The sequence below is a fragment of the Oncorhynchus gorbuscha genome, linkage group LG14, assembly GCF_021184085.1.
Source record: "Oncorhynchus gorbuscha isolate QuinsamMale2020 ecotype Even-year linkage group LG14, OgorEven_v1.0, whole genome shotgun sequence".
In the NCBI taxonomy this organism is placed as follows: Eukaryota; Metazoa; Chordata; class Actinopteri; order Salmoniformes; family Salmonidae; genus Oncorhynchus; species Oncorhynchus gorbuscha.
In genome coordinates this window covers 1,708,496-1,731,875 of record NC_060186.1, presented here as the reverse complement: position 1 = coordinate 1,731,875, position 23,380 = coordinate 1,708,496, and the positions used below count along the sequence as shown (strand labels likewise).

The following is a 23,380-nucleotide window of genomic DNA, read 5'->3' as shown; positions in this document are numbered from 1 at the left end:
AGTAGATAGACACTGTTTCTGAGTAGATCATGGAACGGGCAGTTCTAGAAGAGCACTGTCTTTCTAGAGGTTCAGCTTGAGGTGGTGATCCGTCATCCACACTGATAGCCAGACATGCAGAGATGCGATAGTAGACCTGGTCATCAGAAGTAGGAGAGATTAATTGTGTGTCGTCTGCATAGCAAGATAGTAGAGAGACCATGTGAGTAGACTGTTCTAGCCAAGAACAGAGCCCTGGGGGACACCAGTGATAGAGCGCGTGGTGATAGAGACAGTTCGCCAGATACTAGATAGTAGATACTGACCTGTCAGGTAGGAGCAATAGCGTGAGATAGCCGGAGATACTGTTCGGAGAGGGTAGATAGTAGACTGTTCAGTAGAATAGCCGATAGATCTAGTAGAGCAGAGGAGAGAGAGTTAGCTTTCAGTAGCGCCTGTTCGTGATAGAGGAGTAGACAGTTAGACTAGTCTTGAAACCTGACTGATTTGGATAGAAGACTGTTCTAGAGATAGAGCTAGACTCAAGAGTTTTAGATAGGATACTAGTCTGTTCTAGAATTGTTGACATCGGAGGGATCGAGTGATAGGTTTTTTCAGAAGGGTGTTCTTGAAGACGGAAGGGAGTAGATCAGGGATGAGTGAGATAGTAGACTGTTCTAGATAGTAGATAGTACTGTTCTAGTAGTACAATAGTAGACTGTTCTAGATAGGTCAGAGCTGGGTAGATAGCAGTAGACTGTTCTAGATACGATAGATGTTCTAATAGTAGTCATCTAGTAGGTAGATAGTAGACTGTTCTAGGAGGTTAGGCAGATGCTTGGAATTTAGCGTTCTAGAAAGTGGCTTTAGCAGCAGAGACAGAGGAGGAAAAGTAGACTGGAGGGATAGGATAGGTAGATATAGTTTTCCTCCTAGATAGTAGACTGTTCTAGATAATAGATAGTAGACTGTTTCTAATAGTGGATAGTAGACTGTTCTAGATAGTAGATTGTTCTAGATAGTAGACTGTTCTAGATAGTGGATAGTAGACTGTTCTACATCGCAGACAGTAGACTGTCCCAGATAGTAGATAGTAGACTGTTCTAGATAATATATAGTAGACTGTTCTAGATAGTAGATAGTAGACTGTTCTAGATAGTAGACTGTTCCAGATAGTAGATAGTAGTATGTTCTAGATAGTAGATAGTAGACTTTTCTAGATACTATACTGTTCTAGATAGTAGATAGTAGACTGTTCTAGATAGTGGAGAGTAGACTGTTCTAGATAGTAGACTGTTCTAGATAGTAGACTGTTCTAGATAGTAGACTGTTCTAGATAGTAGATAGTAGACTGTTCTAGATAGTAGATAGTAGACTTTTCTAGATACTATACTGCTCTAGATAGTAGATAGTAGACTGTTCTAGATAGTAGATAGTAGACTGTTCTAGATAGTAGACTGTTCCAGATAGTAGATAGTAGTATGTTCTAGATAGTAGATAGTAGACTTTTCTAGATACTATACTGTTCTAGATAGTAGATAGTAGACTGTTCTAGATAGTGGAGAGTAGACTGTTCTAGATAGTAGACTGTTCTAGATAGTAGACTGTTCCAGATAATAGATAGTAGACTGTTCTAGATATTAGACTGTTCTAGATAGCAGATAGTAGACTGTTCCAGATAGTAGATAGTAGACTGTTCTAGATAATAGATAGTAGACTGTTCTAGATAAGAGATAGTAGACTGTTTCTAATAGTGGATAGTAGACTGTTCTAGAGAGTAGATAGTACACTGTTCTAGATAATAGATAGTAGACTGTTCTAGATAGTAGAGAGTAGACTGTTCTAGATAGTAGATAGTAGACTGTTCTAGATAGTATATAGTAGACTGTTCTAGATAATAGATAGTAGACTGTTCTAGATAATAGATAGTAGACTGTTTCTAATAGTGGATAGTAGACTGTTCTAGATAGTAGACTGTTCTAGATAGTAGACTGTTCCAGATAGTAGAGAGTAGACTGTTCTAGATAGTAGATAGTAGACTGTTCTAGATAGTATATAGTAGACTGTTCTAGATAGTAGATAGTAGACTGTTCTAGATAATAGATAGTAGACTGTTTCTAATAGTGGATAGTAGACTGTTCTAGATAGTAGATTGTTCTAGATAGTAGACTGTTCTAGATAGTGGATAGTAGACTGTTCTACATCGCAGACAGTAGACTGTCCCAGATAGTAGATAGTAGACTGTTCTAGATAATATATAGTAGACTGTTCTAGATAGTAGATAGTAGACTGTTCTAGATAGTAGACTGTTCCAGATAGTAGATAGTAGTATGTTCTAGATAGTAGATAGTAGACTTTTCTAGATACTATACTGTTCTAGATAGTAGATAGTAGACTGTTCTAGATAGTGGAGAGTAGACTGTTCTAGATAGTAGACTGTTCTAGATAGTAGACTGTTCTAGATAGTAGACTGTTCTAGATAGTGGATAGTAGACTGTTCTAGATCGCAGATAGTAGACTGTTCTAGATAGCAGATAGTAGACTGTTCTAGATAGTAGATAGTAGACTGTTCTAGATAATAGATAGTCGACTCTTCTAGATAGTAGACTGTTCTAGATAGTAGACTGTTCTAGATAGCAGATAGTAGACTGTTCCAGATAGTAGATAGTAGACTGTTCTAGATAATAGATAGTCGACTCTTCTAGATAGTAGATAGTAGACTGTTCTAGATAGTAGACTGTTCCAGATAGTAGATAGTAGACTGTTCTAGATAATAGATAGTAGACTGTTCTAGATAGTAGACTGTTCTAGATAGTAGATAGTAGACTGTTCTAGATAATAGATAGTCGACTCTTCTAGATAGTAGATAGTAGACTGTTCTAGATAGTAGACTGTTCCAGATAGTAGATAGTAGACTGTTCTAGATAATAGATAGTAGACTGTTCTAGATAGTAGATAGTAGACTGTTCTAGATAGTAGATAGTAGACTGTTCTAGATAATAGATAGTAGACTGTTTCTAATAGTGGATAGTAGACTGTTCTAGACCACAGATAGTAGACTGTTCTAGATAACAAATAGTAGACTGTTCTAGATAATAGATAGTAGACTGCTCTAGATTATAGATAGTAGATAGTAGACTGTTCTAGATAGTAGACTGTTCCAGATAATATATAGTAGTATGTTCTAGATAGTAGATAGTAGACTGTTCTAGAGAGTAGATAGTAGACTGTTCTAGAGAGTAGATAGTACACTGTTCTAGATAATAGATAGTAGACTGTTCTAGATAGTAGAGAGTAGACTGTTCTAGATAGTAGATAGTAGACTGTTCTAGATAGTAGATAGTAGACTGTTCTAGATAGTAGACTGTTCCAGATAGTAGATAGTAGTATGTTCTAGATAGTAGATAGTAGACTTTTCTAGATACTATACTGCTCTAGATAGTAGATAGTAGACTGTTCTAGATAGTAGATAGTAGACTGTTCTAGATAGTAGACTGTTCCAGATAGTAGATAGTAGTATGTTCTAGATAGTAGATAGTAGACTTTTCTAGATACTATACTGTTCTAGATAGTAGATAGTAGACTGTTCTAGATAGTGGAGAGTAGACTGTTCTAGATAGTAGACTGTTCTAGATAGTAGACTGTTCCAGATAATAGATAGTAGACTGCTCTAGATTATAGATAGTAGATAGTAGACTGTTCTAGATATTAGACTGTTCTAGATAGCAGATAGTAGACTGTTCCAGATAGTAGATAGTAGACTGTTCTAGATAATAGATAGTAGACTGTTCTAGATAAGAGATAGTAGACTGTTTCTAATAGTGGATAGTAGACTGTTCTAGAGAGTAGATAGTACACTGTTCTAGATAATAGATAGTAGACTGTTCTAGATAGTAGAGAGTAGACTGTTCTAGATAGTAGATAGTAGACTGTTCTAGATAGTATATAGTAGACTGTTCTAGATAATAGATAGTAGACTGTTCTAGATAATAGATAGTAGACTGTTTCTAATAGTGGATAGTAGACTGTTCTAGATAGTAGACTGTTCTAGATAGTAGACTGTTCCAGATAGTAGAGAGTAGACTGTTCTAGATAGTAGATAGTAGACTGTTCTAGATAGTATATAGTAGACTGTTCTAGATAGTAGATAGTAGACTGTTCTAGATAATAGATAGTAGACTGTTTCTAATAGTGGATAGTAGACTGTTCTAGATAGTAGATTGTTCTAGATAGTAGACTGTTCTAGATAGTGGATAGTAGACTGTTCTACATCGCAGACAGTAGACTGTCCCAGATAGTAGATAGTAGACTGTTCTAGATAATATATAGTAGACTGTTCTAGATAGTAGATAGTAGACTGTTCTAGATAGTAGACTGTTCCAGATAGTAGATAGTAGTATGTTCTAGATAGTAGATAGTAGACTTTTCTAGATACTATACTGTTCTAGATAGTAGATAGTAGACTGTTCTAGATAGTGGAGAGTAGACTGTTCTAGATAGTAGACTGTTCTAGATAGTAGACTGTTCTAGATAGTAGACTGTTCTAGATAGTGGATAGTAGACTGTTCTAGATCGCAGATAGTAGACTGTTCTAGATAGCAGATAGTAGACTGTTCTAGATAGTAGATAGTAGACTGTTCTAGATAATAGATAGTCGACTCTTCTAGATAGTAGACTGTTCTAGATAGTAGACTGTTCTAGATAGCAGATAGTAGACTGTTCCAGATAGTAGATAGTAGACTGTTCTAGATAATAGATAGTCGACTCTTCTAGATAGTAGATAGTAGACTGTTCTAGATAGTAGACTGTTCCAGATAGTAGATAGTAGACTGTTCTAGATAATAGATAGTAGACTGTTCTAGATAGTAGATAGTAGACTGTTCTAGATAGTAGATAGTAGACTGTTCTAGATAATAGATAGTAGACTGTTCTAGATAATAGATAGTAGACTCTTCTAGATAGTAGATAGTAGACTGTTCTAGATAGTAGACTGTTCCAGATAGTAGATAGTAGACTGTTCTAGATAATAGATAGTAGACTGTTCTAGATAGTAGATAGTAGACTGTTCTAGATAGTAGATAGTAGACTGTTCTAGATAATAGATAGTAGACTGTTTCTAATAGTGGATAGTAGACTGTTCTAGACCACAGATAGTAGACTGTTCTAGATAACAAATAGTAGACTGTTCTAGATAAGAGATAGTAGACTGCTCTAGATTATAGATAGTAGATAGTAGACTGTTCTAGATAGTAGACTGTTCCAGATAATATATAGTAGTATGTTCTAGATAGTAGATAGTAGACTGTTCTAGATAGTAGATAGTAGACTGTTCTAGAGAGTAGATAGTACACTGTTCTAGATAATAGATAGTAGACTGTTCTAGATAGTAGAGAGTAGACTGTTCTAGATAGTAGATAGTAGACTGTTCTAGATAGTAGATAGTAGACTGTTCTAGATAGTAGACTGTTCCAGATAGTAGATAGTAGTATGTTCTAGATAGTAGATAGTAGACTTTTCTAGATACTATACTGCTCTAGATAGTAGATAGTAGACTGTTCTAGATAGTAGATAGTAGACTGTTCTAGATAGTAGACTGTTCCAGATAGTAGATAGTAGTATGTTCTAGATAGTAGATAGTAGACTGTTCTAGATAGTGGAGAGTAGACTGTTCTAGATAGTAGACTGTTCTAGATAGTAGACTGTTCCAGATAATAGATAGTAGACTGCTCTAGATTATAGATAGTAGATAGTAGACTGTTCTAGATATTAGACTGTTCTAGATAGCAGATAGTAGACTGTTCCAGATAGTAGATAGTAGACTGTTCTAGATAATAGATAGTAGACTGTTCTAGATAAGAGATAGTAGACTGTTTCTAATAGTGGATAGTAGACTGTTCTAGAGAGTAGATAGTACACTGTTCTAGATAATAGATAGTAGACTGTTCTAGATAGTAGAGAGTAGACTGTTCTAGATAGTAGATAGTAGACTGTTCTAGATAGTATATAGTAGACTGTTCTAGATAATAGATAGTAGACTGTTCTAGATAATAGATAGTAGACTGTTTCTAATAGTGGATAGTAGACTGTTCTAGATAGTAGACTGTTCTAGATAGTAGACTGTTCCAGATAGTAGATAGTAGACTGTTCTAGATAATGGATAGTAGACTGTTCTCGATAGTAGATAGTAGACTGCTCTAGATAGTAGATAGTAGACTGCTCTAGATTATAGATAGTAGATAGTAGACTGTTCTAGATATTAGACTGTTCTAGATAGCAGATAGTAGACTGTTCTAGATAATAGATAGTAGACTGTTCTCGATAGTAGATAGTAGACTGTTCTAGATAGTAGATAGTAGACTGTTATAGATAGTAGATAGTAGACTGTTCTAGATAGTAGACTGTTCCAGATAGTAGATAGTAGTATGTTCTAGATAGTAGATAGTAGACTTTTCTAGATACTATACTGTTCTAGATAGTAGATAGTAGACTGTTCTAGATAGTGGAGAGTAGACTGTTCTAGATAGTAGACCGTTCTAGATAGTAGACTGTTCTAGATAGTAGACTGTTCTAGATAGTAGATAGTAGACTGTTCTAGATAGCAGATAGTAGACTGTTCTAGATAATAGATAGTAGACTGCTCTAGATTATAGATAGTAGATAGTAGACTGTTCTAGATATTAGACTGTTCTAGATAGCAGATAGTAGACTGTTCCAGATGGTAGATAGTAGACTCTTCTAGATAGTAGACTGTTCTAGAGAGTAGATAGTAGACTGTTCTAGATAATAGATAGTAGACTGTTCTAGATAGTAGATAGTAGACTGTTCTGGATAGCAGATAGTAGACTGTTCTAGATAGTAGATAGTAGACTGTTCTAGAGAGTGGATAGTAGACTGTTCTAGATAACAGATAGTAGACTGTTCTAGATAGTGGATAGTAGATTGTTCTAGATAGCAGATAGTAGACTGTTCTAGATAGTGGATAGTAGACTGTTCTAGATAATAGATAGTAGACTGTTCTATATAGTAGATAGTACACTGTTTCTAATAGTGGATAGTAGACTGTTCTAGATAATAGATAGTAGACTGTTCTATATAGTAGATAGTACACTGTTTCTAATAGTGGATAGTAGACTGTTCTAGATAGTAGACTGTTCTAGATAGTAGACTGTTCCAGATAGTAGATAGTAGACTGTTCTAGATAATAGATAGTAGATTTTTCTAGATACTATACTGTTCTAGATAGTAGATAGTAGACTGTTCTAGATAGTGGAGAGTAGACTGTTCTGGATAGTAGACTGTTCTAGATAGTAGACTGTTCTAGATAGTAGACTGTTCTAGATAGTAGACTGTTCTAGATAGTGGATAGTAGACTGTTCTAGATCGCAGATAGTAGACTGTTCTAGATAATAGATAGTAGACTGCTCTAGATTATAGATAGTAGATAGTAGACTGTTCTAGATATTAGACTGTTCTAGATAGCAGATAGTAGACTGTTCCAGATAGTAGATAGTAGACTGTTCTAGATAATAGATAGTAGACTTTTCTAGATACTATACTGTTCTAGAGAGTAGATAGTAGACTGTTCTAGATAGTAGATAGTAGTATGTTCTAGATAGTAGATAGTAGACTTTTCTAGATAGTAGCCTGTTCTAGATAGTGGATAGTAGACTGCTCTAGATCGCAGATAGTAGACTGTTCTAGATAATAGATAGTAGACTGCTCTAGATTATAGATAGTAGATAGTAGACTGTTCTAGATATTAGACTGTTCTAGATAGCAGATAGTAGACTGTTTCAGATAGTAGATAGTAGACTGTTCTAGATAGTAGATAGTAGACTGTTCTAGATAGTGGATAGTAGACTGTTCTAGATCGCATATAGCAGACTGTTCTAGATAGCAGATAGTAGACTGTTCTAGATAATAGATAGTAGACTGCTCTAGATAGTAGATAGTAGACTGTTCTAGATAGTAGACTGTTCCAGATAGTAGATAGTAGACTGTGCTAGATAATAGATAGTAGACTGCTCTAGATATTAGATAGCAGACTGTTTTAGATAGTAGACTCTTCTAGATAGTGGATAGTAGACTGTTCTAGATAATAGATGGATAAGAGCGTCTGCTAAATGACTTAAATGTAAATGTAAATGTATAGATAGTAGACTGCTCTAGACAGTAGATAGTAGACTGTTCTAGATAGTAGACTGTTCTAGAGAGTAGATAGTAGACTGTTCTAGATAGTAGATAGTAGTATGTTCTAGATAGTAGATAGTAGACTTTTCTAGATACTAGACTGTCAATAAAAAAAATGTGCTCAGAGTTTTAAAACAAATGTCATTTTGATGAACTGTTTTGAGTTTTTGACAAAGCGTTGCTAAAATGGCCAACATACTTGTGAACACCACAAAAAAATATTTCCCTCCCTCCCTCCCCCAGAGCTGGTTGACGAGGTGAGTATTTATGATGTCCTGTGGGAGACCAGTGAGAGAGTAGCAGATGAGATCCTCTACTCAGCCTTCCTCAGAGGGATGTATTCCAGACGTCTGCCTGCCCGCTGCTATGCTGACTTCTGCCACCAGGAGGTGCTATACCTGGACAGAGTCATCCCCATGCTGCGGGTGAAAAGAAAATACATTAAATAAAACCAATACCATAAAGATTTACTTACTATGACTGTGATACGTGGTTGTCGTCCCTAGCTATCTTAAGATAAGTTGCTCTGTATAACAGTGTAAATGTGTGTGTGGGCCAGCTGCTGATCAGAACAGTCCAGGGTCCTCCAGACATCATGCTGTTTCTCCAGAGAACACATCAACGCTACCAGGAGTCTCTGAAAGAGGCCCAGAACCAAACTCCACCACACCTGGTAAGAAGCTCTTCTAACAATCACCTTTAAAATGTATCATTTAATATACAATTGAATAGGAAAAACAACTAGAATATAATAGGTGATTTATCATTTCAGTAAACCTTCCATAAACGTGTTCAATGACCCTTATTTAATCTTTTTTTGTTTTGGTTAAATTCAAGTTCAATTTCGGTTACCCAGGTTACCCAGGTTACTCAAGTTTTGGTGTATTTAGACACGCCCCCAAAACAGAAATCTCTTCTTTCTTTTCTGACTTCCTTTAGTTGGTTCACTTCATAGTATTTCAGTATTACAATAATATTCCCTTTAGCTCAGAGTGACTTAGTAAGTACATATCATTTTCAGACTTCTTTTCATACTATTTCCCCGGGGGAATCGAACCCACAACCCTGGCGGGTTTCAGATAAATCATATGTATTTTCACCGTGGGGCTCAGTTGGTAGAGCGTGGCGCTTGCAACGCCAGGGTTGTACACCGTGTTATGCTATGGAGTGCACAGTGTTTCCAGTGCGGGTGCAGAGCCAGGTGCGGCACATACCAGCCCTTCCTATTGGCCGGGCTAGAGTGGGCATCGAGCCAGGTAAGCTTGGGCAGGCTCAGTGCTCAAGAGCTCCAGTGCGCCTGCACGGTCCGGTCTATCCAGAGCCACCTCTACACACCAGTCCTCCGGTAGCAGCTCCCCGCACCAGGCTTCCTGTGCGTGTCCTCGATCCAGTACCACCAGTTCCAGCACCACGCACCAGGCCTCCAGTGCGCCTCGCCTGTTCAGCGCAACCAGCGCTTTTCTCCTCTCCTGCGCTGCCGGAGTCTCCCGACCTGTTTAGCGCAACCAGATCCTTTCTCCTCTCCTGCGCTGCCGGAGTCTCCCGTCTGCCCAGCGCCGCCAGTGCTCCCAGTCTGCCCAGCGCCGCCAGTCTGCCCAGCGCCGCCAGTCTGCCCAGCGCCGCCAGTCTTCCCAGCGCCGCCAGTCTTCCCAGCGCCGCCAGTCTTCCCAGCGCCGCCAGTCTGCCCAGCGCCGCCAGTCTGCCCAGCGCCGCCAGTCTGCCAGGATCCGCCAGAAGTGCCAGTCAGCCATGATCTTCTAGATCGGCCAGACAACCAGTCTCTTCCAGATCTGCCAGACAACCAGTCTCTTCCAGATCTGCCCGACAACCAGTCTCTTCCAGATCTGCCAGCCAGCCAGGATTTACCGGAGCCTACTACCTGCCTGAGCTTCATCTCAGTACTGGGCTTCCTCTCAGTACTGGGCTTCCCCTCAGTACTGGGCTTCCCCTCAGTCCTGAGATGCCCCTCTGTCCTGAGATGCCCCTCTGTCCTGAGATGCCCCTCTGTCCCGAGATGCCCCTCTGTCACGAGCTGCTCCTCAGTTATGTGGGGATCTGGGTGAGGACTATTAGGCCATGGTCGGCGGAGAAGGTGGATTATCCCAGGACGCGAAGGGGAGGAAATAGGACATTTATGGAGTGGGGTCCACGTCCCGAGCCAGAACCGCCACCATGGACAGACACCCACCCGGACCCTCCCTATGCTCTTGAGGTGCGTCCGGGAGTCCGCACCTTAGGGGGGAGGGTTCTGTCACGCCTTGGTCATTGTATTTTGTGTTTTTTGTTATATGTTTGGGTAGGCCAGGGTGTGACATGGGTTTATATGTTGTGATTCGTATTGGGGTTTTATTAGCATTGGGATTGTGTATGATTAGGGGTGTTGTATAGGCTTGGCTGCCTGAGGCGGTTCACAATTGGAATCAGGTGATTCTCGTTGTCTCGGATTGGGAACTGTATTTAGGTAGCCTGAGTTCGCTTTGTATTTTGTGGGTGTTTGTTCCTTCTCTGTGTAGTTTCACCAGATAGGCTGTAATAGGTTTCACGTTCCGTTTGTTGTTTTTGTATTTAGTTCAGTTATTTCATGTACCGCGATACTTTCATTAAAGTCATGAGTAACCTACACGCTGCATTTCGGTCTGACTCTCTTCATTCAACAGATGAACGCAGTTACACTATCCTTATGCCTAGTCACTTTACCCTGCCTTAATGAACATACTGTATCAACCTCAAATACATGATCTATCCTTATGCCTAGTCACTTTACCTGCCTTAATGAACATACTGTATCAACCTCAAATACATGATCTATCCTTATGCCTAGTCACTTTACCCTGCCTTAATGAACATACTGTATCAACCTCAAATACATTATTATTATCTATCCTTATGCCTAGTCACTTTACCCTGCCTTAATGAACATACTGTATCAACCTCAAATACATTATCTATCCTTATGCCTAGTCACTTTACCCTGCCTTCATGAACATAGTGTATCAACCTCAAATACATGATCTATCCTTATGCCTAGTCACTTTACCCTGCCTTAATGAACATACTGTATCAACCTCAAATACATTATTATTATCTATCCTTATGCCTAGTCACTTTACCCTGCCTTCATGAACATACTGTATCAACCTCAAATGCCTGGTACCTCTGAACATTGCTCTGGTAATGTCACTCCCTGTATATAGCTCCACATTGATCTGGTACTCCCTGTATATTAGCTCCACATTGATCTGGTACTCCCTGTATATTAGCTCCACATTGATCTGGTACTCCCTGTATATTAGCTCCACATTGATCTGGTACTCCCTGTATATAGCTCCACATTGATCTGGTACTGTCACTCCCTGTATATAGCTCCACATTGATCTGGTACTCCCTGTATATTAACTCCACATTGATCTGGTACTCCCTGTATATTAGCTCCACATTGATCTGGTACTCCCTGTATATAGCTCCACATTGATCTGGTACTGTCACTCCCTGTATATTAGCTCCACATTGATCTGGTACTGTCACTCCCTGTATATAGCTCCACATTGATCTGGTACTGGTACTCCCTGTATATAGCTCCACATTGATCTGGTACTGTTACTCCCTGTATATAGCTCCACATTGATCTGGTAATGTTACTCCCTGTATATAGCTCCACATTGATCTGGTACTCCCTGTATATTAGCTCCACATTGATCTGGTAATGTTACTCCCTGTATATAGCTCCACATTGATCTGGTACTCCCTGTATATTAGCTCCACATTGATCTGGTACTGTTACTCCCTGTATATAGCTCCACATTGATCTGGTACTCCCTGTATATTAGCTCCACATTGATCTGGTAATGTTACTCCCTGTATATAGCTCCACATTGATCTGGTACTCCCTGTATATTAGCTCCACATTGATCTGGTACTCCCTGTATATAGCTCCACATTGATCTGGTACTCCCTGTATATTAGCTCCACATTGATCTGGTACTGTCACTCCCTGTATATTAGCTCCACATTGATCTGGTACTCCCTGTATATAGCTCCACATTGATCTGGTACTGTTACTCCCTGTATATAGCTCCACATTGATCTGTTACTTTTACTCCCTGTATATAGCTCCACATTGATCTGGTACTCCCTGTATATAGCTCCACATTGATCTGGTACTCCCTGTATATTAGCTCCACATTGATCTGGTAATGTTACTCCCTGTATATAGCTCCACATTGATCTGGTACTCCCTGTATATTAGCTCCACATTGATCTGGTACTCCCTGTATATTAGCTCCACATTGATCTGGTACTGTCACTCCCTGTATATTAGCTCCACATTGATCTGGTACTCCCTGTATATAGCTCCACATTGATCTGGTACTGTTACTCCCTGTATATAGCTCCACATTGATCTGGTACTTCCTGTATTTTAGCTCCACATTGATCTGGTACTCCCTGTATATTAGCTCCACATTGATCTGGTACTCCCTGTATATTAGCTCCACATTGATGTTGTACTGTCACTCCCTGTATATAGCTCCACATTGATCTGGTACTGGTACTCCCTGTATATAGCTCCACATTGATCTGGTACTGTTACTCCCTGTATATAGCTCCACATTGATCTGGTACTGTTACTCCCTGTATATAGCTCCACATTGATCTGGTACTGTTACTCCCTGTATATAGCTCCACATTGATCTGGTACTGTTACTCCCTGTATATAGCTCCACATTGATCTGGTACTTCCTGTATATAGCTCCACATTGATCTGGTACTCCCTGTATATAGCTCCACATTGATCTGGTACTGTTACTCCCTGTATATTAGCTCCACATTGATCTGGTACTCCCTGTATATAGCTCCACATTGATCTGGTACTGGTACTCCCTGTATATAGCTCCACATTGATCTGGTACTGGTACTCCCTGTATATAGCTCCACATTGATCTGGTTCTCCCTGTATATAGCTCCACATTGATCTGGTACTGTTACTCCCTGTATATAGCTCCACATTGATCTGGTACTGTTACTCCCTGTATATAGCTCCACATTGATCTGGTACTCCCTGTATATAGCTCCACATTGATCTGGTACTGTCACTCCCTGTATATAGCTTCACCTTGGTCTCCCTGTCTCTCTTCCTCCTCCTCATCATCCTCCTCCTCCTGCCTACAGAACCTGTCCTCAATCCAGTCCTCTGTAGACATGCGTCAGTACCTCCAGGTTTTCCATAACCACACAGTAAACTCCCTGTCTCTCTTCCTCCTCCATCTCCTCCTCCTTTTCCTCTTCCTCCTGCCTACAGAACCTGTCCTCCATCCAGCCCTCTGCAGCTGTGCGTCAGTACCTCCAGAGCTTCCATGACATTGTGAATGAGGAGCCCATCTACTGGCTGGTGTCTCTTCTGCCCAGAGCCCTCCTCAGACCTTACCTGGCACAGAACCTGCCCCTGGGAGAGAGGACCAGACCAGGCCCCAGCCCCTGCCTATACCCCTGGCTAAGCCTCTTCCCCTGCCCATGCTACCAGTGGGGGGGAGATGACATGAAGCCAGACCAGAGGAACCAGAAGGACAAGTCAGGGACATATTACAGGTATATTGAGGTTTATAGTGTCTCAACTCCACTTTGTTGTGTTTAATCTTGTCAAGTGTGGTGATATTGTAGAGTGACTATTTTCTATCCTGTCTCTCTCTCCAGGCATCTACTGGAGAAGTACCAGGATGTGATAGACGTCTATAAGGCTGTCAACATCTTCAGAGTCCAGATGATCAACGAGAAGACTCTCTTCACCTCCAGGTGCAGTTAGCCTAACTTATGATTGCTGTTAGCCTGGTCCTGCTAATCAAGTTTACAGTTAGCCTGGTCCTGCTATCTAATTCTACAGTTAGCCTTGTCCTGCTATCTAATTCTACAGTTAGCCTGATCCTGCTATCTAATTATACAGTTAGCCTGGTCCTGCTATCCAGCTCTACAGTTAGCCTGGTCCTGCTATCTAATTCTACAGTTAGCCTGGTCCTGCTATCTAATTCTACAGTTAGCCTGGTACTGCTATCTAATTATACAGTTAACCTGGTCCTGCTATCTAATTCTACAGTTAGCCTGGTCCTGCTAACTAGGTCTATAGTTAGCCTGGTCATGCTAACTAAGTCTACAGTTAGCTAGGTCCTGCTAAACAAGTCTTGCCAGGTTTCCCTCGCAAAACAGGCTCTAAAGTTTAGAGTCTAAACCCTACGGATCTCCATAGCCTGGTGTCATGATGTTGCCCTCTTTGGGTACAGCAAGCCCCATCCCCCTTTCCCTGTCTTCTACATACAGGCTGCTGTGGTCAGAGAGAGGTCGTAAATTCTTGGAGGAGATGATTTCCTCATGGCCACAGTATAGAGACAGAGTGAATTTTCATAGAGAACAAAGGCATTTCTTCAACCTCACAGAACTTGAGGTCCCAACAACATTTATGTTCTGAAGAAGGTATATAAGATCGGTGAAGAATCCATCTACGAACTGGTCCGTTTGGTACAATTTGGTGAAACTCATGGGAGCCAATATGACCACATTACCATAATGCTGTTTATATAATAGCCTCAGATATGAGGTTTACATCTAAATGTTGTATAAGATGAATGAGTGAGGATGATACTGTTTGAAATTAGTGTAATGTGATTTTGGACACAATTCTCTTTTGAGTTTAACTACATCAGAGGACCGTCCATGAGCCCATCCTGGGACAGGCCCTTTTCTGCAACTCCAGAATAAAAACCCCACTTTGAGAATTTTTCAACAGACCATGTTTCTCTCAATCACGAGAGGACAAAGGTTACAGACCAGCTTACCTCGATAACGAGAGGGCCAAGGTTTGAGTAGATGGCTGAATCTTTTAACCATACCACGTGGTTAAACTCTTAGACTATCGATACTGACAGAATAAGAACAAGTCTTTGATATTAATTACTAGTCTGCAGCTAGGAATTTGGTATCATTGAACGCGAAGACCGACAACTGCCAAAACATCTATTCTATAACGACATGAATGAATGTTACTCTGAACTATCCATTCTAACTACGAGAGAGAGAGAGCGAGAGAGGACGGACACTCTCCAATAGAAAAAAACTTTTCAACAGAGACCCCGACGACACACTGAGCGTAAATATATATATTGATTGCAATTGTTCCCGAATGAGTGAGCGTTCATGTGCAAAGGATTAGCATTTCAATTGTTATAATGATCAACTGTGTGTTTCTTATCTCAGTCGACCACCACTTCTCTTTTGTACACCAAGCCGCGATGCCGGTTTATCCCACTAGGGAAACTCCGTTATCATTTCCTTGTAACTATCTACTGTTTGTTTATGCTTCCTAGTTAATTACAGTTACATGATTAATCAGTTTAATCACGTAATAATAATTACAGAGAGTCATTTGATAAAGATTAATCTTCAGTTTAATGATAGTAAAGACAGGACACTGGGTACCAGTCTATTTTGTGGTAACATTCTACTCCTTGTCAACATAACTTGGCATATGACATGGAGTACAAGAAGTGGAATCCCAACTAGCGCATTTGATTTGCTGAAAGTTGTGGGAACATACATTTTTGGTTTACCATTGGTTCTGGGGAGGAAACCATAACTTTACTGACTGGTAAAAAGGAGCGTTTTTTTTTACTTTCTAAAAATGGAAATGAAAACAGCCTGTTCTGGGAACGATAAGTTTTAGGTTGCAGGGAGGTTTCTGAGAACGTTTTACTATGGTTCCAGGGAGGTTCTGAGAACATCTTACTATGGTTTCAGGGAGGTTCTGAGAACGTCTTACTATGGTTCCAGGGAGGTTCTGAGAACATCTAACTATGGTTCCAGGGAGGTTCTGAGGTTCTGAGAACGTCTTACTATGGTTCCAGGGAGGTTCAAAGAGAGTCTTACTATGGTTCCAGGGAGGTTCTGAGAAAGTCTAACTATGGTTCCAGGGAGGTTCTGAGGTTCTGAGAACATCTAACTATGGTTCCAGGGAGGTTCTGAGAACATCTAACTATGGTTCCAGGGAGGCTCTGAGAACGTCTAACTATGGTTCCAGGGAGGTTCTGAGAATGTCTTACTATGGTCTATGGTTCCAGGGAGGTTCTGATATCATCTAACTATGGTTCCAGGGAGGATCTGAGAACGTCTAACTATGGTTCCAGGGAGGTTCTGAGAATGTCTAACTATGTCTAACTACTACTAAAAAGCAGCATTCCCCAAGAGAGGATGACTTGCACTTTAGCAGTGATAAATTCATGAACTTCTTTGAGGAAAAGATTATGATTATTAGAAAGCAAATTACGGACTCCTCTTTAAACCTGCGTATTCCTCCAAACCTCAGTTGTCCTGAGTCTGCACAACTCTGCCAGGACCTAGGATCAAGAGAGACGCTCAAGTGTTTTAGTACTATATCTCTTGACACAATGATGAAAATAATCATGGCCTCTAAACCTTCAAGCTGTATACTGGACCCTATTCCAACTAAACTACTGAAAGAGCTGCTTCCTGTGCTTGGCCCTCCTATGTTGAACATAATAAACGGCTCTCTATCCACTGGATGTGTACCAAACTCACTAAAAGTGGCAGTAATAAAGCCTCTCTTGAAAAAGCCAAACCTTGACCCAGAAAATATAAAAAACTATCGGCCTATATCGAATCTTCCATTCCTCTCAAAGATTTTAGAGAAGGCTGTTGCGCAGCAACTCACTGCCTTCCTGAAGACAAACAATGTATACGAAATGCTTCAGTCTGGTTTTAGACCCCATCATAGCACTGAGACGGCACTTGTGAAGGTGGTAAATGACATTTTGATGGCATCGGACCGAGGCTCTGCATCTGTCCTCGTGCTCCTAGACCTTAGTGCTGCTTTTGATACCATCGATCACCACATTCTTTTGGAGAGATTGGAAACCCAAATTGGTCTACACGGACATGTTCTGGCCTGGTTTAGGTCTTATCTGTCGGAAAGATATCAGTTTGTCTCTGTGAATGGTTTGTCCTCTGACAAATCAACTGTACATTTCGGTGTTCCTCAAGGTTCTGTTTTAGGACCACTATTGTTTTCACTATATATTTTACCTCTTGGGGATGTTATTCGAAAACATAATGTAAACTTTCACTGCTATGCGGATGACACACAGCTGTACATTTCAATGAAACATGGTGAAGCACCAAAATTGCCCTCGCTAGAAGCATGTGTTTCAGACATAAGGAAGTGGATGGCTGCAAACTTTCTACTATTAAACTCGGACAAAACAGAGATGCTTGTTCTAGGTCCCAAGAAACAAAGAGATCTTCTGTTGAATCTGACAATTAATCTTAATGGTTGTACAGTCGTCTCAAATAAAACTGTGAAGGACCTCGGCGTTACTCTGACCCTGATCTCTCTTTTGAAGAACATATCAAGACCATTTCGAGGACAGCTTTTTCCATCTACGTAACATTGCAAAAATCAGAAACTTTCTGTCCAAAAATGATGCAGAAAAATTAATCCATGCTTTTGTCACTTCTAGGTTAGACTACTGCAATGCTCTATTTTCCGGCTACCCGGATAAAGCACTAAATAAACTTCAGTTAGTGCTAAATACGGCTGCTAGAATCCTGACTAGAACCAAAAAATTTGATCATATTACTCCAGTGCTAGCCTCTCTACACTGGCTTCCTGTCAAAGCAAGGGCTGATTTCAAGGTTTTACTGCTAACCTACAAAGCATTACATGGGCTTGCTCCTACCTACCTCTCTGATTTGGTCCTGCCGTACATACCTATACGTACGCTACGGTCACAAGACGCAGGCCTCCTAATTGTCCCTAGAATTTCTAAGCAAACAGCTGGAGGCAGGGCTTTCTCCTATAGAGCTCCATTTTTATGGAACGGTCTGCCTACCCATGTCAGAGACGCAAACTCGGTCTCAACCTTTAAGTCTTTACTGAAGACTCATCTCTTCAGTGGGTCATATGATTGAGTGTAGTCTGGCCCAGGAGTGGGAAGGTGAACGGAAAGGCTCTGGAGCAACGAACCGCCCTTGCTGTCTCTGCCTGGCCGGTTCCCCGTTTTCCACTGGGATTCTCTGCCTCTAACCCTGTTACGGGGCTGAGTCACTGGCTTGCTGGGGCTCTCTCGTGCCGTCCCTGGGGGGATGCGTCACCTGGGTGGGTTGATTCACTGTTGTGGTCGGCCTGTCTGGGTTCCCCCCACCCCTTGGGTTGTACCGTGTCGGAGATCTTTGTGGGCTATACTCGGCCTTGTCTCAGGATGGTAAGTTGGTGGTTGAAGATTTCCCTCTAGTGGTGTGGGGGCTGTGCTTTGGCAAAGTGGGTGGGGTTATATCCTTCCTGTTTGGCCCTGTCCGGGGTGTCCTCGGATGGGGCCACAGTGTCTCCTGACCCCTCCTGTCTCAGCCTCCAGTATTTATGCTGCAGTAGTTTATGTGTCGGGGGCTAGGGTCAGTTTGTTTATCTGGAGTACTTCTCCTGTCCTATTCAGGTGTCCTGTGTGAATCTAAGTGTGCGTTCTCTAATTCTCTCCTTCTCTCTTTCTTTCTCTCTCTCGGAGGACCTGAGCCCTAGGACCATGTCCCAGGACTACCTGACATGAGGACTCCTTGCTGTCCCCAGTCCACCTGGCCATGCTCCTGCTCCAGTTTCAACTGTTCTGCCTTACTATTATTTGACCATGCTGGTCATTTATGAACATTTGAACATCTTGGTCATGTTCTGTTATAATCTCTACCCGGCACAGCCAGAAGAGGACTGGCCACCCCACATAGCCCGGTTCCTCTCTAGGTTTCTTCCTAGGTTTTGGCCTTTCTAGGGAGTTTTTCCTAGCCACCGTGCTTTTACACCTGCATTGTTTGCTGTTTGGGGTTTTAGGCTGGGTTTCTGTACAGCACTTTGAGATATCAGCTGATGTACGAAGGGCTATATAAATAAATTTGATTTGATTTGATTTGATTTGGTTCCAGGGAGGTTCTGAGAATGTCTTACTATGGTCTATGGTTCCAGGGAGGTTCTGATATCATCTAACTATGGTTCCAGGGAGGATCTGAGAACGTCTAACTATGGTTCCAGGGAGGTTCTGAGAATGTCTAACTATGGTTCCAGGGAGGTTTCTGAGGTTCTGAGAACGTCTTACTATGGTTCCAGGGAGGTTCAAAGAGCGTCTTACTATGGTTCCAGGGAGGTTCTGAGAAAGTCTAACTATGGTTCCAGGGAGGTTCTGAGGTTCTGAGAACATCTAACTATGGTTCCAGGGAGGCTCTGAGAACGTCTAACTATGGTTCCAGGGAGGTTCTGAGAATGTCTTACTATGGTCTATGGTTCCAGGGAGGTTCTGATATCATCTAACTATGGTTCCAGGGAGGATCTGAGAACGTCTAACTATGGTTCCAGGGAGGTTCTGAGAATGTCTAACTATGGTTCCAGGGAGGTTTCTGAGGTTCTGAGAACGTCTTACTATGGTTCCAGGGAGGTTCTGATATCATCTAACTATGGTTCCAGGGAGGATCTGAGAACGTCTATCTATGGTTCCAGGGAGGTTCTGAGAACGTCTAACTATGGTTCCAGGGAGGTTCTGAGGTTCTGAGAGCATCTTACTATGGTTCCAGGGAGGTTCTGGTTCCCTGAACATTTTCCTGAGAGGTTTTAGTAAATCAAATCAAATCAAATCAAATTTATTTATATAGCCCTTCGTACATCAGCTGATATCTCAAAGTGCTGTACAGAAACCCAGCCTAAAACCCCAAACAGCAAACAATGCAGGTGTAAAAGCACGGTGGCTAGGAAAAACTCCCTAGAAAGGCCAAAACCTAGGAAGAAACCTAGAGAGGAACCGGGCTATGTGGGGTGGCCAGTCCTCTTCTGGCTGTGCCGGGTAGAGATTATAACAGAACATGACCAAGATGTTCAAATGTTCATAAATGACCAGCATGGTCAAATAATAATAAGGCAGAACAGTTGAAACTGGAGCAGCAGCACAGTCAGGTGGACTGGGGACAGCAAGGAGCCATCATGTCAGGTAGTCCTGGGGCACGGTCCTAGGGCTCAGGTCCTCCGAGAGAGAGAAAGAAAGAGAGAATTAGAGAGAGCATATGTGGGGTGGCCAGTCCTCTTCTGGCTGTGCCGGGTGGAGATTATAACAGAACGTGGCCAAGATGTTCAAATGTTCATAAATGACCAGCATGGTTGAATAATAGTAAGGCAGAACAGTTGAAACTGGAGCAGGAGCATGGCCAGGTGGACTGGGGACAGCAAGGAGTCCTCATGTCAGGTAGTCCTGGGACATGGTCCTAGGGCCCAGGCCAGTTGAAACTGGAGCAGCAGCATGGCCAGGTGGACTGGGGACAGCAAGGAGTCATCATGTCAGGTAGTCCTGGGGCATGGTTCTAGGGCTCAGGTCCTCCGAGAGAGAGAAAGAAAGAGAGAAGGAGAGAATTAGAGAACGCACACTTAGATTTACACAGGACACCGAATAGGACAGGAGAAGTACTCCAGATAAACAAACTGACCCTAGCCCCCCGACACATAAACTACTGCAGCATAAATACTGGAGGCTGAGACAGGACTCAGGCTGAGACTCAGAGAACAGAAATTATAGGTTATTTTTTTTTACTTCCTGAAAATGTTCAATGAATATTTGAATAATAATTTTAATAACAGTGTTAACACATTCTGGGTTAACCTTTTGAAAGTCCAAGCACAAATATGACCAGGGGAGCAACTTTTTGTGCTAGATGGTCTGAAGTTCAGGCTCACTACAGTAGAACACATGTATCATCTCATCTAGATGGGATGTTAACACAAAACAGGTCTGGATTTCAGGCTCTAAGTGAAACACTACAGTAGAACACATGTTTCACATTAACCAGGTGATCTCTGTATTAATGTCTCTGTGATGTTCATCTCTGTGTTAATGTCTCTGTGATGTTCATCTCTGTGTTAATGTCTCTGTGATGTTCATCTCTGTATTAATGTCTCTGTGATGTCCATCTCTGTGTTAATGTTTAATATCTCTGTGATGTTCATCTCTGTGTTACTAGTTGACAGAGTAATATAACTGAGGTCATATATAATGTTGTCTCTGTGATGTTCATCTCTGTGTTACTAGTTGACAGAGTAATATAACTGAGGTCATATATAATGTTGTCTCTGTGATGTTCATCTCTGTGTTAATGTCTCTGTGATGTTCATCTCTGTGTTAATGTCTCTGTGATGTTCATCTCTGTGTTAATGTCTCTGTGATGTTCATCTCTGTGTTAATGTCTCTGTGATGTTCATCTCTGTGTTAATGTCTCTGTGATGTTCATCTCTGTATTAATGTTAAATATCTCTGTGATGTTCATCTCTGTGTTAATGTCTCTGTGATGTTCATCTCTGTATTAATGTCTCTGTGATGTTCATCTCTGTGTTAATGTCTCTGTGATGTTCATCTCTGTATTAATGTTAAATATCTCTGTGATGTTCATCTCTGTGTTAATGTCTCTGTGATGTTCATCTCTGTATTAATGTCTCTGTGATGTTCATCTCTGTGTTAATGTCTCTGTGATGTTCATCTCTGTGTTAATGTCTCTGTGATGTTCATCTCTGTGTTAATGTCTCTGTGATGTTCATCTCTGTATTAATGTTAAATATCTCTGTGATGTTCATCTCTGTGTTAATGTCTCTGTGATGTTCATCTCTGTATTAATGTCTCTGTGATGTTCATCTCTGTATTAATGTTAAATATCTCTGTGATGTTCATCTCTGTGTTAATGTCTCTGTGATGTTCATCTCTGTGTTAATGTCTCTGTGATGTTCATCTCTGTATTAATGTTAAATATCTCTGTGATGTTCATCTCTGTATTAATGTCTCTGTGATGTTCATCTCTGTGTTACTAGTTGACAGAGTAATATACCTGAGGTCATATATAATGTTGTCTCTGGCTGGAGAGTCCTAATACTTTAAATATCAAATCAATAAATCAGTGAATATCTGATGTAAACTAATCCGTCTGTATAATATTATCCTAGCTGGTTTCCCACTGGTGACGAGGAGGAAGAGGAGGACCAACCCAACCTGTGGTCTGTGGAGTCTGGTCCTGACGTTAGGGTGAGTGACATATTTATTTATGACATGTTTATCTTGTATTGAAGTCAGTCGAGGATTGTGAATTTTTTTTAATTTTATTTCACCTTTATTTAACCAGGTAGGCTAGTTGAGAACAAGTTCTCATTTACAACTGCTACCTGGCCAAGATAAAGCAAAGCAGTTCGACACATACAACAACACAGAGTTACACATGGAATAAACAAACATACAGTCAATAATTCAGTACAAAATATACAGTGTGTGCAAATGAGGTAAGATTAGGGAGGTAAGGCACCCAATTTAGGCCAGCCCACTGTGCTTTAAGATGGACTGGCCCCAAAATTTCCCATGGCCAGTCAGTGTCTGGTTCATAGTGACTCTATTGGGACAGCTATGTCAAGAGAGCCTTTCAGATAAGATGTGTTGTCTGTCATTGGTCTTTTTGTCCTATCCCTTAAATCTGGGTGTTTCTGTCGCCCCCTCCAGGTGAAGCTGTAGCAGTGCAGCTGTAGAATACAGGGAGCTGAGTGTGTAAGGCTGTGTGTTGCTGGTTTTCACACTGGGCAGGACTGTTCCTCTTGTCAGACATATTCTACTTTTATGTTGGAAACTTCTCCAAAATAACTACTGTTCAGGCTGTATCAACACAATAACATAATGAATGTACACATTTAATTATTGTCAACAAAGGGGCTACAATGAAATAAAAAACATTTAGGTAATAAAATCATAGAATGAAACTGTGTGAACTGTTCAACTGTATTTTCATATGGGTATTGCAATGTCAATAATACACAGCCAATCACATTGCTGTGCTCTGTCTGAATCAGAAGAATTGCAGATTTACATGTTGAGCATAGTTAGAAACCCAATGTTGTCTCCTGTCAGATTTACATGGCGAGGAGCGAGGATAGTTAGAAGCCTTCGGGTAGCCTTCCACAAGCTTCCCACAATAAGTTGGGTTAATTTTGGTCCATTCTTCCTGACAGAGCTTGTGTAACTGAGGCAGATTTGTAGGCCTCCTTGCTCGCACACGCTTTTTCAGTTCTGCCCACAAATGTTCTGTAGGATTGAGGTCAGGGCTTTGTGATGGCCACTCCAATACCTTGACTTTGTTGTCCTTAAGCCAATTTGCTACAATTTTG

General features: G+C 41.0%; 1 protein-coding gene across 1 annotated transcript in view; it reads left to right on the top strand.

The window, feature by feature from the left end:
- LOC123995843 overlaps positions 1-22,975 on the top strand; it is a 105,416-nt gene extending 82,441 nt beyond the window's left edge. Inside the window, exons 13-18 of the mRNA XM_046299525.1 lie at positions 8,413-8,594; positions 8,729-8,842; positions 13,466-13,752; positions 13,858-13,956; positions 22,178-22,256; positions 22,722-22,975. Of these exons, the coding sequence (XP_046155481.1) occupies positions 8,413-8,594; positions 8,729-8,842; positions 13,466-13,752; positions 13,858-13,956; positions 22,178-22,256; positions 22,722-22,733 (773 nt within the window). The 3' untranslated portion in view covers positions 22,734-22,975. The remainder of the gene's footprint in view (positions 1-8,412; positions 8,595-8,728; positions 8,843-13,465; positions 13,753-13,857; positions 13,957-22,177; positions 22,257-22,721) is intronic.
- Positions 22,976-23,380: the final 405 nt, after the last annotated feature.